Source organism: Populus alba, chromosome 18 (assembly GCF_005239225.2).
Source record: "Populus alba chromosome 18, ASM523922v2, whole genome shotgun sequence".
NCBI classification, from domain to species: Eukaryota; Viridiplantae; Streptophyta; class Magnoliopsida; order Malpighiales; family Salicaceae; genus Populus; species Populus alba.
In genome coordinates, this window is record NC_133301.1 from 13,885,726 (window position 1) to 13,902,720 (window position 16,995).

A 16,995-nucleotide genomic window follows, 5' to 3' on the forward strand; every position below is an offset into this window, starting at 1 on the left:
TTATCTCTTGCCTGGCTACTCTGAGATCTCCATGTATGCATGAAAATTGTATAAAATTCTTACATAAGATCATTACTAGCTATCCAGGGACCACCTTAAGCAATGCACATGAACTTACTTTGTCTTCTCTTCTCCAGATAAATGTATGGCATCTGTTGATGGGGCTCCTATCCTGAAACTAGGAGATTCCTCGGTGTATCTCTAGTCTTTTTTTCTTTACAAAGATAACCGAATTATATATTTTTGTGTATATATATCTAATTCGATGTAATCAAATTGCATGAATTAGTTTTTTCAAGAGAACTCAACTATTTTTTTTGTAAAAAATATATTAATTTTAGATGAAAAGACTCGGATTGAAGATTTTTTATAGAATGAAGCCCTAATTATAAACAATTCCTCCAAGACCGAACTAAAATCGTGCTTATGAATGGAGGGTTATTATCTTTTATTGTTGTTGTTGTTGTTGTTGTTGTTATTATTATTAAGTAAAACAAACACAATTGGAGTAATCTTTTTTCTCTTTGAATTCCAAGACTATATCACAATTCTCTTAACCAAGTCAACCTATTTGACAGCCTTGTCTGCCTCACAGCTCAATTATGCAAACAATATGGGCCACGTCAAGAGACAGGCTTTCTTCCAATAAGATTTTGTAAATATTTATCTTCGAAATTACTTCTGTGATTTAGAGTCTCTTTGGAAAGTGAATTCCTTTTCCGGGAAAGTGAGCTGGAAAACTGTATCTGCGTACTTAAACCACCTATCCAAATAAAACCACAAATATCAACATTCAACCAAGACAAGTATATGGCATAGTTGCTGTTAAACCTAGACAATTTTCCTACGAGTCGGCCCTGTGTTCTGATAATTTGGAGACTTTCCGGAATTTCCGTGTTGTATTTTATTTTAATCTGTTCTTCATTCCTGGATCAGGTTTCAGCGGCCTTTTGAATGGCCAATGTGCAAGGAACATGGATCCTGTGTTAAAAATCCACTACATTACAAATCCTTGATAACGAAATTTACAACTTATATGCACAAACAGCTCAGATCTTAACCTTTTTCCAAGTGTTAAAAACCGAACTCATTTTACTTATACCACCAATGGCACATCAAAAAAAATAATTTATCTCGAACAAACAGATTTGACTGCTACATGTGATTTTTTGCGTGTTGTTGTTCCAAAACCTAAGATCCAGGGTTCAAGCATGCTTGATTTCACATATAATCAAATGATACTGGTAAGAAAGCAATCCACATGTTTGAGGCACAAATGGATAGAACCAACTTGAGGGGAATGGATGGCTATAGCCTCCTTAAACGCCAACCACACCATATATACCACCTGAAACGTTGAAGTTGATTTGAGATTAAGGTTACTTTTATTTTGCAAAAAATATTCTTCTAAGAAAATATATTTCTATAGAATAAGTTATTTATCGCATTTGAATGTACAAGGAAAGAAAACATGATACCATCTTGATGGTGAAGTGATGACATAATAATTATGTTAATAATAAGGAGATATGGAGAAGCAACTGTAAATTCTTGCGGCAGTGGCAACACGCTTGAGATGGTAGTCTTGAGAGAGGATAAAACCTTTTCATTTTCCACTATACTTTGTAGCAAAGATACAAACAGATGGCAGACGAAATCATTTTGCATTGCACGAACGATAAGCATCCAAGGAGCAAGGAAATATGAAAGAAATCGATGAATCAATTCCTTTTCTTCTGTTTTTGGTCTGGATGAGCACAACATTAATTTCAAACGTGGGCATCCGACTCTATCCAAAACACTCAACCGCACCAATTAATGAACCCTAAATATCAAAAATTAAGGAAAAATGAACTGAAAAACTTATTCTCTGAATCGGACTATATATATGTTACAGATCCTATTGAAGGATTGCTGATCTACCTGCTAACTAGAACTGAGATGTGGGGCATACAAGAATGAAAAGCCAATGATACAACCATCAACACTTATTCAATTGTACATCACTTGGGAGAAATCTGAGCCGACTACATTGTTTTAACTTGGCAACAGCTGCCTGTGAGTTACCGAGCATAAGATCGATGTAAACCGCTGTCAGAGTAGCTTCTGGACGATTAGGTACGAGGGATAAAGCTTGTGTCACGAAATGGTGGGCTCGCTCAAGATCACCCTGTGCTGCATACATGGCTGCAAAATTTGCGTAAAGGGTTCCGCGTGCCTCTTCGGGAGTGAGGAACACGATACCTTGCGATTCATCAGGGGAGGAATTCTTTGCAGTGATTGATCCTCCATTTAACTCTTCATAATCAAAAGCTTTTTCTACTCGCCATTGCACATAGTCATCCTGGCTAAAGGGCAACTCCACATTATTTCCTCCAGACAAATAAATTGACAAATGCTCAGCAGCTTCCTTGGGCTTGTTCAGCAAGCAGAGAGCCTCAGCTGCATACACATGACCCAGAAAAATATAAATTCTCGAACATACTGGAAGTTCCAAGAGAGACCTTGCATTTGACAAGGCCTTCTCAGGATTTTCCAATTCCAACTCTACATATGCTAAGTTAGCGAGAAGCGCTTGCTTGATCATCTGATTTTCTCTCCTGCGAATATCTTCATGGAAAGAGATAGAGTTCTGCATGATCTCCTGACTTGTCCCTCCCTTCTGTTCTTTTGCATCCCCGTTAGCATTAACTTGACCTAAGCCTACAGTAGATGCTTTGGAATCAAGGCCAGTTAAATTCTTGTGGTTTGAACTCTTCATAGATCCTTCTTCGCTCAGTTCATTTTCATCCAAGGATATATTAGAAGGCAAACCAGGTTTCAAATGATTTAACTCCGAGTAATCCAGTAAATGCAGAGCATTGCGGAGACACTGCCGAGCAAGGGACATGGAGAGCTTTGGTTGGCCATCACTACCCAAAAACAAATCTTCCTTTTCAACAGAATCCACATATCCATTTCTTGAAATACTGTTTTCAATTGCAAGATGCCTCCATTTTCCCTTGCCGAAAACATGAACGGTAACATCTGACTTGTCTGACGGAACCCGGCCAGCTTTTAGAAGTCCCTTCTCCAAACCCATCAAGCAGCATTCAGCAAGCCGGAGCCACAATAAAGGTTGGTTGTAGAAAACTAAACTTGCTTTTTCGAAACAGCGAGCAGCCAGTAAGGGTTTCCCACAAGCCAAGTGCTGCACTCCACAATTATATACAATGAGGAGAGATTTATCCTGTGAAAAAGTTAACAACTTACGTGGCTTGTCCTTCCAAAGAGATGAACTACTGGCCAGTGCCTTGGAAAAGAGCACAGATGCTGAATGGTATTTCCCAAGCTGATAGTAGATGCACCCAAGGTTGTTGAACATGCTTGAAATCCCCATCTCTGCCCGATTACTTGATGCCATTAACAGCTTGATGGCCTTACGGTAGTTACCACGAGCATATTCAAGCTGAGATTTCAAGAGGAGAGCCATGGGCGAGTCCCTCACACGTGCAATGTTGATAGCAAGCTTGACTTCACGCTTTGCTTGTTTCAAATTCCTGGTGAGTAGTAGAAATTGAACCTTGTAAATGTGCAACTTAAGCTTCATTTCAGAAGGAGAAAAAGACCTATCGATTGGGGTCCTTGAAAGGTCATTTGAAGATGAAAGACCCACAGGCCTTGCTAAGTTTTGCCCACTTATGTCAAGTGAGAACATTGATTCATACTCAAGTGTCTCGTCTGATAGAGTTCTCGATAAAGAACTTTCCAAAGCATTCTCACTAGGAGCTAAATCTGAATTAGCATCCATCCCTGATGAACTACTAGGAACAGACAAAGATTTTGCAACTAGATTTGTCGATTGTTGCTGTGCTGCGCTCCCATTATCACCTTGACCCACAGAACCAAAGCCAAACGCTTTTTCTAGATATAGCAATACATCCTGAAAATGGGGAAGACGTTACAAGACAATAAAGAATGCCCAGTTTAAGAGCTTTTTCTTTTTCCACTTCCAGTAAATCAAACAACACATTGCGGTACAGACAAACAACAAAGGTCATTTTGTTGTGAAGGCAGAACAGCCACATTCTGGACTACATGTGTAATGCATGGCTTCAATAATCTTCATTGAAATTACTATACACGAACTTAATTATCAAATTTCAACAGAATGCAAGGTTTAGGGTTTCCAATCACAAGTGCTAGAAAATCTAAGATCATCTCGAGTGAAAATCTAGCCACCAGAAAGTAGCAGAGATAATTGGGAAAAGAAATCCAACCCAAGCCTTCTCTTCCTGTTTCTGATTGATAAAACCCAAATCTTTCTACCACCCGAGCCCATGCCCAGGGGCTTCACTTAATCATGATATTCAATCAGTCACCAATGAAAGAAAATCAAAGAACGATTTACCTAATAAGTTGCAATTCACGATTATGACTGATGAAAACCAAATTGATTATAACATGTCATCATCCTTCATTCCTTTCATTGACATCCTTCATCAGGTGGCTCTTTTCTTTATTTATGGTTACTTCATCCAATCTTTATATGATCCTTTTCACCAGTTTGATTAAGATCTCATTCTCTACTAAATCATAGGCTTCTGAACCTCCTCTAGCAGCCTCAAAGCCAGATTTTCAAGAGGGCGCAAGCTAACTCAATTATTGAGCTCCTACCAAGCCAGGATGAGCAGGCTTAAGGAAAGGGGAATTAGCCCTTCCTTATAGAAAGGCCAACCATTGAAACAGATTTTATTGGAAGCATAATATGAGCAAGACCTATTTAGCCAATGCTGAGGTCTGATGTCTGAGGTCAGGGGTTAAGAAGACACACAAGTGGGGTTAGATTTTGATAGAAAAGAAACTGAATGCACATCGTAGTCCGAGACAATTGCATGTCTTCCAAACCCCTGACCTCAACATTGGCTAAATAGGTCCCTCTTGTAGTTGTCACTTTGCTTGTTGGCGTTTCTTTAAACATAAATATCAGATGGAACTCCAATAAAGGAGCCCAAAAACTTGTTTCCTAATACCATAAGTTGCCTGCTCAGAAGTTTGGTACAAAATGCATCAAATTGAGGGTGAAAAATTGAGTTGGTAATATGACAAATTGCTTGTTGAGGATCCTGAGTTTACTTCAAGGAGGTACACAATGCAGAGAATGTAATTGTCACCAATGGATAAATAAAAAGTGCAGCCAGAGGGAAAGTAATTAACTCTCCTGCAATTGCAGATTGTCAACCTAGTTCACTGGACCAGTCCATGTGTCTAATTTATTTTTTGAAACCAAACACACAGCATTTCAAAATGTGGTCATGCTGACAATGTGCTCAAGCTCACATCGAAAGGAATCTTTGGCTTCAGAAAACACAGAAAAAGTACATGGAGAGTGATTGTGTTTAACAAGGAAGTTTCATTTGAAAGGCATACACACAACATTGAAGAGGAGAAACTTCTCCAACAGAGGTTAAGCAACAAGTCGAGAAAAAGATGGTTTTTCTCAGTTAATTCTCAGTTCTCACTTGAATTTCTTCAGTCAAATTTCAGTAGCTACAATTCTGTGATTTTTGTTTTCTTTTATGTTCTTTTGTTATAGGAACATTTGTGGTCTACTCTCTAAGCACATGGCTGGTGGCATGGCACTCCTATGTTTTCCATTTTTAAGAACTGCTTACATATCATTTTTTTTTTCAAAATATTTAGTCCATATTGTCACTATGGAATATAAAGTTCTTTAATTGAAAATCTCTACCATGTGGCAGCATTCTGTTTTCAAAATACAATCAACAAGATTGTTTTAGAAATAGAAGCAACAAACATGATATGAGGATCACAATGTCATCTATAAAGCAGCTTTGATGGGTATGGCAACATGTTAATAAACATATTCAAACACTAATTTACTCAGCACTTACAGCAGATTTAGATGCATCCTGGCAGGCAAGTGCAACATCTAGCAACAAAAGGCAGACATGAAGAGCAGTTCTCTGCACATAAAAGGTAGTATCAGAACACAAGAAAACAACAATGGAGAGAAATGACTGTTGATTAGCAAATCATACCTCCTCTATAGGTTCTATATTGTGATACAAAGGTTCTAGAACCGATAATGCCTTTGAATATTCATGAAGATGGTACCAAATGATTGCCTGTAAGAGGCCAGATTTATCATGTCACTCAAGATTGCAAACAAAAATCAATAGCAATTTATAAAGCAACTACAAATATATCAAGAGAACCTACAATGTTTAGCCTTGCTACAGCCGGGTCAAATTCATCCATGTAAGCAACAGACAAGCTGTTCGGGGCAGATGCTTGGTGCACCGTTGCACCACTTCCTTTAGACCCTGACACAACTTTGTTCCCAGGATTGCTAACAGTCTCTACCTGCTCTCCAGAGGCGTGAGCAAGCTCTTCACTTTTCCTCTAAACCAACACCAACAAATGAGACAAGAAAATGTCACACTACGAAAGAATTCAAACCCCAAAAATGGAACTAAAACATGATGCAGCAAACCTTTCACACAGTGAACAAAATTCTTACAGAATGTCCATACTCCACTCAGTTGTTACATGATAGTAAATCAAAAAATAAAGATACAACTAAGACCTCAGAAACGAGATGTACAAACTATAACAACGAATTTTTTGTGTGGCCCCTGCTAGAAAACCATTTACACCATTCAGCCTTATCTTTATCATCCACATTTTGACCATCATGTACTGTGTCGCTACCTTGGCTCATCATTTATGATCCGCCAAAGGACAATAACCACACAGGGACTTCTTAAATAGTCAAAGCACGCCAATTCAGTAAGCGTTCACCATAGCAATGTCAGAAATAATCATTACATCAATAAGATAGAATTCCCCTGCAAATCCTATTGATGGATGCAGGCACCAGGATTGGCATGAAGTCTCTGAAGAAACTGTGTACAAGACTTACATGTAGAGAATTCATCAAAATACAATCGTGTGTAAGATTTAATTATGTTGTGCAATCCCATAGGAAAGTCACTGGAAATGTTGTTCTGGACTCCAACATCGGACAAGAATACACCGGCCAATCAGGGGAAGCCTTATGAAGAAAAAAATGTTTATTGGAGAACTTTTAGTAAACATGTGGAAAGCAATAGCGAGTGATTTTGAAAAGAGAATGTGTAAGCAAGAACAGGATGTAATTTTGAATAGAATTTCTTTCACTTGGGACTTGGTACTCTTTAACAATACCATCTTACAAAAAATAATCTATATGATTATCTTTCAAAGTGAATGAAACAAAAGTAATAAGCCTCTCATGAGAAAGAGAATGTGGGGCCTCATGCAATGATTGTGATGTTATACCAAGGGGCAAACCACACAATGCAGACCAGTCTTTTGGGTGTGAGCATTATGGAACAAATAAGATAGAAAAATTACAAACAAGGACGACAACCATGCACCAGACAGCAGGATTGAGAAGAGAACAGCAACCAGCTTGGCTTTATTTACTGAAGATAAGTACCAAGTGAATGAAGATGGTTGGATGCATAAAAATGTGGTGACAAAACTTGGATGGAGATGGCTGGATGTATAAAAATGCAGTGACAAAACTGTGAAAGTAGGAACTAATTCCCATGATTGTGCATAGCTTTCTTTGACAATGAACTGAACGTATAAACCGCAGCAACATCTAGACAGTTCAATAATTTCATTCCCAATCTCTTGCTCTCAAAATCTAACATTTAAAATTCAAGGTTAAAAAATTTACTAATAACACTCCAAAAAACATAGCAAAAACAGCATACCTCAATGTTATTAAGTATTTCAAGCAACTTCTTTGGATCTGGATAACCATCTCGACAATACTCCGCAATTGCAATATTATGTAGTACCTAATGAAACAACACCCGCACATTACAAACTTTAAAAAAACACGAAAAAGAAAAGGTAAAGAAAACTTCCACATCAATTACATATTCCGAATAACCTAACACATTGCATAACTTCAACATTCACATGCCCAGCCCGATATAGTCCTTAAATTTGAACCAACAAAATCAAGTGCAAAATTATGCTTTTCATGTTAATTAACGAACTTAATCTAAAAAAAACTGTTAAAATTAAAAAAAACTACAACTAAATTAAGTGATTTAAATAATTAAATAAAATAGCAGTTCATCAATGCATTTTACTCGAAATTAACCTAATCTCTAATCAAGCAAAATCCAAGAAAATGAATAAATTCAAAAAAAGAAATTAAGTGAGTTAATGTTATTTGCGCAATAATCACCTTCGGATCGTCTTCTTTTTTCAGCTTTAGCTGATACAGAACCTCGAGGCACTCATTGAACCGGCGAGAGTTGAAGTGAAACCAAGCGTCTTTGGCGAGAGCGGCGGTGACGGAAAGGATATGGTCATCTTCTCCTCCTCCACCGCCGGTGGTGCTGCCGCTGCCGCTGCCGCCGGGGCTCGATGAGACGTCTCGGTTCGATGTGGAATCTCGTGCGTCCATGATCAGATCCAAAAAAATCAAATGGTCACGATTTGTTTCTTCTTTTTTTCCGGTTATTTGAGAACTCTCGCTATCGAATCTAATCTATCTATGTATAATTATGACTGAACTGTATGGAAATGTAAAAACCCTAACTTTATGGAAATTGAGATTTAAAGAAAAAAAATGAAACGAAGCTCGATTTTTTTTTTTTAGTTTTTGGGAGTTGTGAAAGTACGGAAAGAGCCCTGGGGGTTTGGGGATTTTGCAAACAAGGACAGTTTGCAAAGAGGGAGAGAGGAGATGATAAATGTGATGGGGTAAAGGCTCGGTTTTTGAGTTACTTTTTTTAGTAAAGGAATTTTAATTAGGTATGGAGGAGTAAGTGAGAGAATGATTGATTGAATTGTTTTTTCATTTTGAGTTTTTCTGTGTTGATTGAATTTTTAGGATAATTATATTTTAATCCCTATTAATATAACAATGCTTTATTTTAGCTCCTATAAACTTTGAGTTCTTGATAATAATTCAATAATATAATTGTTTCTAAATAAATAAAAACGCATAAATATATTTGTTAAATCTTGCCCAATAAATTGGTTCATGATTCAAAACTTGATTAAGATCAAGTTTGTAATTAAATAAATGATCAAGTTAATCTGGAAAAATTCAATAAACTTGATTGAGTTTTTAATAACCTAATTACCTGAGTTGAACTTAAATAATAATAATAATAATAATAAATATTATTATTTTAATAAAAATAATTAGTCTAGATAAACCTAATGACCCAAGCATTTTTTTTAACCAATCCTTGATTCAGATTTGACATCTATGCATCCAAGTATTGATTTGTATACAGTAAAATGTTCATGGCTTCCTCAAGCATGTTGGTGTATCTTTATATATGTGTTTTTGTTTGGATTAAAAAAAAACAAAGAATTTTTTCACATATCCTTATTTCTTTTTTATATATATTTTCCCATAGGTTCTTTCTATGAAATTTTATATATAATATTATCATTCAAAAAATTATCAAGAGTGAGGGGAAAAAATGATGAACAAGAAAATTCAAAAAATGGATTTTCTAGTTGCTTGCTCATTTAGCAACAGAGGTCAAATTGAGAATTTTTGAAAACTATGAGACAGATATTAAGAAGTTTAAAGCCAAATGGATTAGCTTGAACATTTTAGAATCTATAGGGAGTGGAATAAAGTTTACCCTTTTTCATAAATTAGTGTTTGAACTTCGAAGTGCCCAGTAAGGAACGAGGTGATGGGGAGGTTTGGTTTATGGTATGGGCTATTTTTGGGTTGGATTGGACTCCTTTTAGAGGGATGGTTCCAGCTTCGAAGGACTTTTGATGGATGCACGGGGAAGGGAGAATAATGGGTGATGATCTTGGCAGGGCATGCTGCTCCACCTTTATTCTAGTGTGTACCACCTGTTATTATGAAACTATTGTCAGAAGAAGCAAAAGGCTTTTTTTCAGTTCATGTTGAGAGAAGTTTGTCCTTTGTGCTAATCTTTTTATAGCATGTATTCGTATAGGTGTTAGAAGGTGTAATTATATTTAAAAACGGATTATGTCGATTATTTTATTTAATATAATATTATTTTAATTTTTTTAAAAAAAAATTAAAATTGGCTTGGAGGGTTTTTGAAAATGCGGTTACAATTTAATTTTCAAGTGTTTTATACTCGGAAATATATTTTATTTTTTATTTTTAAAAAATTATTTTTAATATCAAGGTAAAAAAAATTTTAATTAAAAAAAAAATTTTAATTAAAAAAAAAAAAGAAAAGTTTGAAACGCAAAACCGAACGGGAAAAAATTTATAAACTTGATTAATTATTTGGTTTTAGAATAGTTAATTGATATTAGCGAGTAACGTTGATATCATTAAAATTTATAGACTTGATTAGTTTTCTGAGATGAAGTTAACAATATCAAGAATTCTTGATATTAGCACATCTAAGAAACCTCCTAAGATAATATGGATCAGTAATTAACTATTATAGTTTTAAAAATAGTTAATGACATCAATGGTTGATATTTATATCAATATTTTCATGAAACTGATTAATTGGTTCGTGAAACGGGCAACTAAAAACACTAATAAAAGTTATTGGTGTCTGCGATAGTCTTGGATGTGGAAGGGATGTAAATTGCCTACCTGGCTGGTTATAAGCATGCTTTTTATCTTTTGATGTCACACAAATTATCTCCTGGACATGGATCACAGTAGGGACGAAGAGCAATGATTTGGTAATAGCATCTGAAGATTCTGAACCACAAAGCTATAGTTGGGCTAGGTCTGAACCAATTTTGATTGTTGTCGTAAATGGCAATGGCAATGGCAATGGCAAGGCTATCTGACTGGAAAGGAAGCTGCTGAAACATCTACAGAGAAAGTTGTGGGCATTTTATGTCGCTATGGTGGTGGACTTCTTGTAGTTCTGTTGTATAATTTATACAGACAATCACGATACACTGACAATACTATTCAACAGTACAACATTATCAAAGGCCACGGCCACGGCCACGGCCAATATTAAACAACTTCCAGGATGAATCTTCCGATCTGATGGGTGCTCTCAAGTCCCAGACACCAAGAACGATATAAATCCAAATTAAGCAATTCTTCTTAGCATCTCCAAGATAGATTCAGGATCCCGGATTTCCTGACTCTCTTGTGAATCTTCATTACCTTGTGAAAAATCAACACTGGTGTATGTCCGGATCCCTGGACCATGACCACAGCAATCCATTCCCCTTCCTTGCTGTGCACGTCTCACTTCCTTCTGGTGTTCGGTTAGTCCCACCCTTTTTCTTTTTGAACTCGAAGCCAACCTATTTTCTGGCTCAAATTGATTCGCAGTATCCTCCACTAACTCTACTCTTTTAGAATTCCAGCTGTTTGTTGCAGTCACCCTGGATCTCTGAGCAGTTACTTCTGATATTGAATGGCATTTTCCCAGGAATGGCAGACTTTTTGTTTGGAGGTTTATTCTTTTATTTCTTGAAAGCTTGTCTAAGATGTCAAGTAAACTCTCGGGGTAATCTAACTTGATCTGCTTACCATATGTTGAATTCCAAAAGGCGACGGTAAGCTCTGAAATGGTGGATTTTGGGTGATCAAGAGTTTTTTCAAGAAGTGGTGCCTGAAGTTTTAGGAGAGAGGAATCAAAGACTATTGGTGGTTGGCACCTCCTTAAGCAATTAAGGATTTCGGACCACAAGTGGTGAAGTTGTTCATTGGTGCTTGCCTCCTGTATTTCTCTATGTGACAGCCACTGAAGTAGTGGACAACTTATTGTCTGCAATAAAGTATAAGCAGATCACTAAGTACGAGACATAACCACGGTATTCTAACAATGGAAGTTCAGGGGAAAAAAATCAAATTCTTTATCACCAACCCATGGAAAATGTTTAAAATCAAAGTCGTCAAAATGGTCCTCCACTTTCTAGTGTTTAAGGATGGCAGGGGACTTCAAGAGCAACTCTTTCTCTTACTACAAAAAGACTCATGTCTATCTTTGTTTATTCTCTCTTTGAAACAAGAAGAGTTTTTTATATTTCCTAATGAGCTTGTTCTTGAAGAAACAAAAAGAAAGGAACGGATGCTGCTTATTTTTAATTACATACATGCAAACTGCTACAGTTAAAGCAGCTATGTAATCTGCTGATAAACTAAAAGCCATTGTATACTTGGTTTAAAGCGTTTGTGAAAAAGATGTTAGATTTTCCCCATCTCCAGACACATAAATTTCAGAAACAAGGTATGCACAGTAAATTAAAAAAGAGAGATACATACCTCAATAAATAAAACAATAGATGGCTTGGTGTGAAGGCATCTGACAAAACATACTAGCACAGAAAAGACCCTGAAGTTCTCAAAGAGATGAGATATGCGGTCATTATAAATAACAGGGAACCGTGAGCACAAGGAGAAAAATATAGAAGTATAAACAGACCTTGAAGTTACAAAGAGAATAATGGAAGGATCTGTTTCCATCATTGACCATGACAGCTTCAAGAATCTGTACAGTGCCAAATGAAAAATTAAGGGACCGTGGTTGGTGAAATAAGAACATTAAAGAAATAAAATCATGTCTCATGCAGACCACATTAATATTTTGGTTAAGAAAATTCAATGTGCTTCACTTTCAACGAGATGAACTCTTGTACCTTACTATGTACATGAGGAATTTCATTAGACATTTAGCAAATGGTATTTTAACTTACCTGGAAGAAAATTCCAAGCTATTTTTTATGCCACTAAATGTCTTATGGTCACGAGCATGTTCCACATTGTTCCCAACTGAACTTGCTGCCAAAGTCAGGATCTGTTGTTCCATGACACATGTCACAGCAGTGGCAGATAAATAAGTGAGGCCAATAACATCACAATGAAAATATTGCTCAGTACCATGGTCAAGCATGCTGATGTTTTGATCAATACAACCATTTAACATTGAACAAAGCTCTTCAGTTAAACTGCTTGTTTCAGAGAACTTATTAAACTTCGAGGCACAACGAGCTCCATACAGTGATTTCCACACTTCAGCTACTTGTTGAAGTTTAAGCTTTCTTTCTGGTGAAACAAGAGATTCTTTCAAGGAACCACTATCTTTCTTTTGGGTTGGCCAAGAGCAAGAACAAACCACAAAAGGGTAGGATAAGAGGTGGCATACAGCACGAGGAAAATCCCTGTTGGAGTCCATTTTCAAAAGTGAAAGATCCTTTACAGTTAGACCATTGAAGAAATCTTCCAAACCTTTTGCTATCGCTGTCCAAATATCTAGGTGCCTAAACTCCATGTGTTTATACAATAAACCAACAGCAACAGACAGACTTTCCACGGGATCATACAATAAAAGTATGGTTTTGAAAAATCTGCGAAGTCCCTGAAGAAGTAGCTCCATCCCTCGAGTGGCCGGAGTTGATGGGATCACCACACAGATATAGAGTACACTTAGATAAACCAATGGCGAAACCATATCCATGTAAGCAACAGAGCTGATACCCAGATATTTTACATTTCTAATGTTGTCAACCATTTGCAGGTTCTCAATGCATGTGAAGTTTAAAGACACCTTGTAAAGAGGGGATCCCAATATAGAAGGTTCTAACTCCTGAACAACAGCCTCTAGAAATTGGAGGGAAGTATGATGCAATTCACTACTCCTGCCACCTTCTGAAGTTGCATCTTCACATATCTTCTTTATGAACCTTAATAATGTGTTCAAACACAACATAATGTCATTGTATTTAGTGGAGGAACTTCTAAAATCCATTTGGACCCCTTTTAAAAAAGATCTAAATATCCTTAAGGCAGCATCACATGCTGAACTTCTATTTTCAGGGGTGATTGTTGCAATTGATGCATGGCTGATGATAATATCCATCATCTTTACAAGGAAATCCAGCTGACCAATAGTCCAGGGCAACCATTTAATGGGTTGCAGTTTCCATGACCATTTGCTGGATGTTGAATGATGGCTTACCTGGCTACTGGTTTCATGGTCTAGGTTCCTGCATTTTGCTAATATAAAATCGTCAAGCAGATCTAGGCACAGGTTCCACAACCAGAAAGTCTTAACATCAGGCCCAAACCGAAAAACAGCTCCAAAAATGGGATCCAACACCAGTTCTATCACCCATGGATGGTTGACAGAGATATCAAGCTTATGCAGCAGATAACACCATGTATTCAAGCATGAAGAGTAAACAGATACATCACATTTACTCGAGATGATACCAATTAGAGGTGTCATTATGAGCTTTATGCTTTTTGAAAAACCAATTGCTTGAATTTGACAACTACTCCCACCAGAAGTTCGCACTTGTTGAATACCATTCCTAATGGATTCATTAGTCTCAGAAGTTAAGAGTGCAGGGTGAATGAAAGCATCAACAAGACCCTCCCAGGCAACCTGCAAAATCAAGGCACAAGAACCTTTTATCACTAAGCATGTCTTCTTTTCATTTTGTTAAAAACTAAATTAACAAATACCAGCATGCAGTGCAGTGAACAAGAAGTAATTAGCAATTTAGGATGTTTTCAGTCACTGGAATCACGAAAACTATTATTGTCTGGTGAAAACTCAAAGTTATCAAACTGCTGTTCTTTTTCTAGTTTTTTCAACCATAAACAGATCTCTGAATGAGCTTTAATCCTTCTGCTATTGCTAGCAGGTCCAAGGTCCCCTTGAAAAAATTAACAGCTGGTATAGTGAAATTATGAAGGAATAAAGGAGCAAGCCAAGTGAAAAACCATCCCTATGCTCGCAACATTTCCAAATGCAACTGGGTAAATGAGCAAAACCTGATTCTAATACAAGCAATTCTACATGAAATACCAGTGAAGCAATCTGGACTTGTGGATTGTGATCCGAGAATGTTTTCTCTGGAACTTTCAGCATGTCATTAGTTAAATGCCTATACTTCATGGCATGAGATCCTTGTAAGCGGATAAACCATCCCCATGCTTGCAACGTTTGAATTTTCAAGCCCTGATTCAGAAGATCCTTCATTACAGTAAGCAATTTCAATTTCATATCTTCAGCAAGTGCCTGTTGAAGAAATATGGAAGCATTATACTTATATTGTAGAAGTACCACAAGTCTTTTGCTTCCAAGTCTACATCAAGTCTTGCCCACTCATTGCATAAAAAATTAAGACTGGCATGCAATCAAAACAAGCAATAAAGATTAAAATAGATAATGAAGAGTCTCATCATCATATTTGAAAGCATTGTTCACTGCAATATTTACTAAACTACATGTAAATAAAGGTTGGCCCTGGAAAGCAAGGAAGAAAAACTAAATTATTCACAAATTAAACCTTGGAAAGAGCAGGGGGAGGAGGAATTATTGTCGGTCTAATCTTCAGTAAACACCTTTCTGAAATATCCCTTTCTCTCTTATCAGTGCTGAGAAGTCTCCTACATATTGGAGGAGCCCATATGTGTGAAGATTCTCTCATCCTCTCACTTAACTGAGCTGCTAGCTTCATCACAGCCTATACCATCAGGACCAGAAGAGATAACGCAAAACACAACGTTAGTCATATTCACAACGCATTGCAACTCAAAACAAGAAACTTATAAGCCCTAAGTTTAAAGAAAGCTTTCAGCTGTGAAGCCCAAGATAACAAGTAAAGGATCCTATCATCCTAAGAAGTAACTCTACCTGCATAGCCTCAAATGTCGTAGACAAAGAACCAATCGGATTATCAAGAGCATGAACAACCGCCTGCAACACTGAATTGAAACAGCCAACTAGAATTGATGCTTCAAATTGTTGCATAGATATACACCAAACTCCTAAATTACAAACCGACTGCAATAAAAATGCAAGCAAGTTAAATTACACATAAACAACAGATTACCCCAAAAAGACCATCATTGCTCATTTTTTCCACATTTACCTTTATCTTTGTGGTCATAATTACTTTAGCCAATGCCTCCAAAACGAAATTAGCATCATCAACTACAATCCAAAAAAAAAATTAAGAAAGAACGCTTTAATGACATGATTAAATAATCAAAACTACAAAATTCACTAACCTGGAATAGTAGAAACAAGAGAAGGATGGTAAATCATGAATCCCGAACACTTTAAAGCCTGTGCAGCACTGATAAATGGAAACAAAACGAACCCTCACGTTAAATCGAAGACCCATGTAAAATCTCAAGTAAGGCTTTAAACTTTTCAGCACTTACACTTCTTCATCATCAATTGAGATGTCAACTGTGATCAAAGAGACTAAATCTTGAGAATTTTCAGCTAGGGTTTGTAGTAATGAAGGATCATTTACTGATTGTTCTTGTAAGTTTGAAAGAGTAGAGTAAGCGAGTGGTTTGTTAGAATAAATTAGGGCTTTTATTTCTTCTATTTGATTACAGAAACTTGACATTGTTGAGAAGGATTGATAGGATAGTGAAGGGAGAAATGGGGTAAAAAAAAATTATAAAAAACAGCAACAACCCTATTTTGAGCTCCTGTGAAGATGGTGCAATTTTCGCGCCAAGAATTGGGAGCGTAGTGAATACGCAGGTACCGTGGCGGGTATTTTAATACTGGGCCTGTTTTGCTAGCTTGATATTTATGTCCTTGGGCCGGGAAATACTTTATTATTTTTCTATTTTCTATTTTCTTTTCCTGATAAGGAAATCCACTCTTTTATTGCTCTCTTTCTTGTTCGACTATCCCACACTTTTTTTTTTTATTATATAAAGGGAAGGGCTCAGGTGGAAAGGGTTTCCTCTCTCTCTCAGGACTCATCATTCATCTTCTTTGCTCCAACTGCAATAGATATTATCATTATCATTATTATTATTTTATTTTTATATTTTAAAAATATTTTTAAAAAATTTAATTTTTTTATTTTTTTCTTTACTTCAAATTAATATTATTTTTAATATTTTAAAAAACTACCTTAATCAACACAAGATGACTGTGAATCTCTTTAAAGTTAAATGGCTTGAGGTGGGAGGAAGGCCGATGCTCATATTTTTAAGCCCAGGACACTTTT

The 16,995-nt window shown here is 36.5% G+C and overlaps 2 protein-coding genes across 3 annotated transcripts; both read right to left on the reverse strand.

Annotated features, from left to right (window-relative positions):
- Positions 1-1,839: 1,839 nt before the first annotated feature.
- On the reverse strand, positions 1,840-8,685 carry LOC118052079 (uncharacterized). The gene is made up of 6 exons (XM_035062903.2): positions 8,252-8,685; positions 7,767-7,853; positions 6,223-6,405; positions 6,042-6,128; positions 5,895-5,966; positions 1,840-3,922 (listed from the first exon to the last, which is right to left on the reverse strand). The coding sequence occupies exons 1-6, from the start codon at positions 8,471-8,473 to the stop codon at positions 1,982-1,984; spliced, it is 2,592 nt and encodes an 863-aa protein (XP_034918794.1). The 5' UTR covers positions 8,474-8,685; the 3' UTR covers positions 1,840-1,981.
- A 2,191-nt stretch (positions 8,686-10,876) lies between these two features.
- On the reverse strand, positions 10,877-16,533 carry LOC118052081 (uncharacterized). Of its 2 annotated transcripts, none has more exons than XM_073406133.1 (10): positions 16,184-16,533; positions 16,028-16,095; positions 15,889-15,950; positions 15,651-15,800; positions 15,304-15,480; positions 14,820-14,972; positions 12,703-14,393; positions 12,432-12,497; positions 12,272-12,341; positions 10,877-11,774 (listed from the first exon to the last, which is right to left on the reverse strand). In XM_073406133.1, exons 1-10 carry the CDS (start codon positions 16,375-16,377, stop codon positions 11,088-11,090), a joined length of 3,318 nt encoding a protein of 1,105 aa, XP_073262234.1. In that variant the 5' UTR covers positions 16,378-16,533; the 3' UTR covers positions 10,877-11,087. The 2 variants fall into 2 exon arrangements, with proteins under 2 accessions (XP_073262234.1, XP_034918795.1); XM_035062904.2 differs by having other exon boundaries at positions 14,820-15,032.
- Positions 16,534-16,995: the final 462 nt, after the last annotated feature.

Excerpts from the sequence above, each read along its gene's own strand:
- LOC118052079 (XM_035062903.2), bottom strand. The coding sequence starts at position 8,473 with ATGGACGCACGAGATTCCACATCGAACCGAGACGTCTCATCGAGCCCC. Across the intron at positions 6,406-7,766 it reads AAATACTTAATAACATTGAG|AGGAAAAGTGAAGAGCTTGC; the intron begins GTATGCTGTTTT and ends GTGTTGGTTTAG. Across the intron at positions 6,129-6,222 it reads CTGTAGCAAGGCTAAACATT|GCAATCATTTGGTACCATCT; the intron begins GTAGGTTCTCTT and ends GGCCTCTTACAG.
- LOC118052081 (XM_035062904.2), bottom strand. The coding sequence starts at position 16,377 with ATGTCAAGTTTCTGTAATCAAATAGAAGAAATAAAAGCCCTAATTTAT. Across the intron at positions 16,096-16,183 it reads TCAATTGATGATGAAGAAGT|TGCTGCACAGGCTTTAAAGT; the intron begins GTAAGTGCTGAA and ends TCCATTTATCAG. Across the intron at positions 15,801-15,888 it reads TTATGACCACAAAGATAAAG|TCGGTTTGTAATTTAGGAGT; the intron begins GTAAATGTGGAA and ends TTTTTATTGCAG.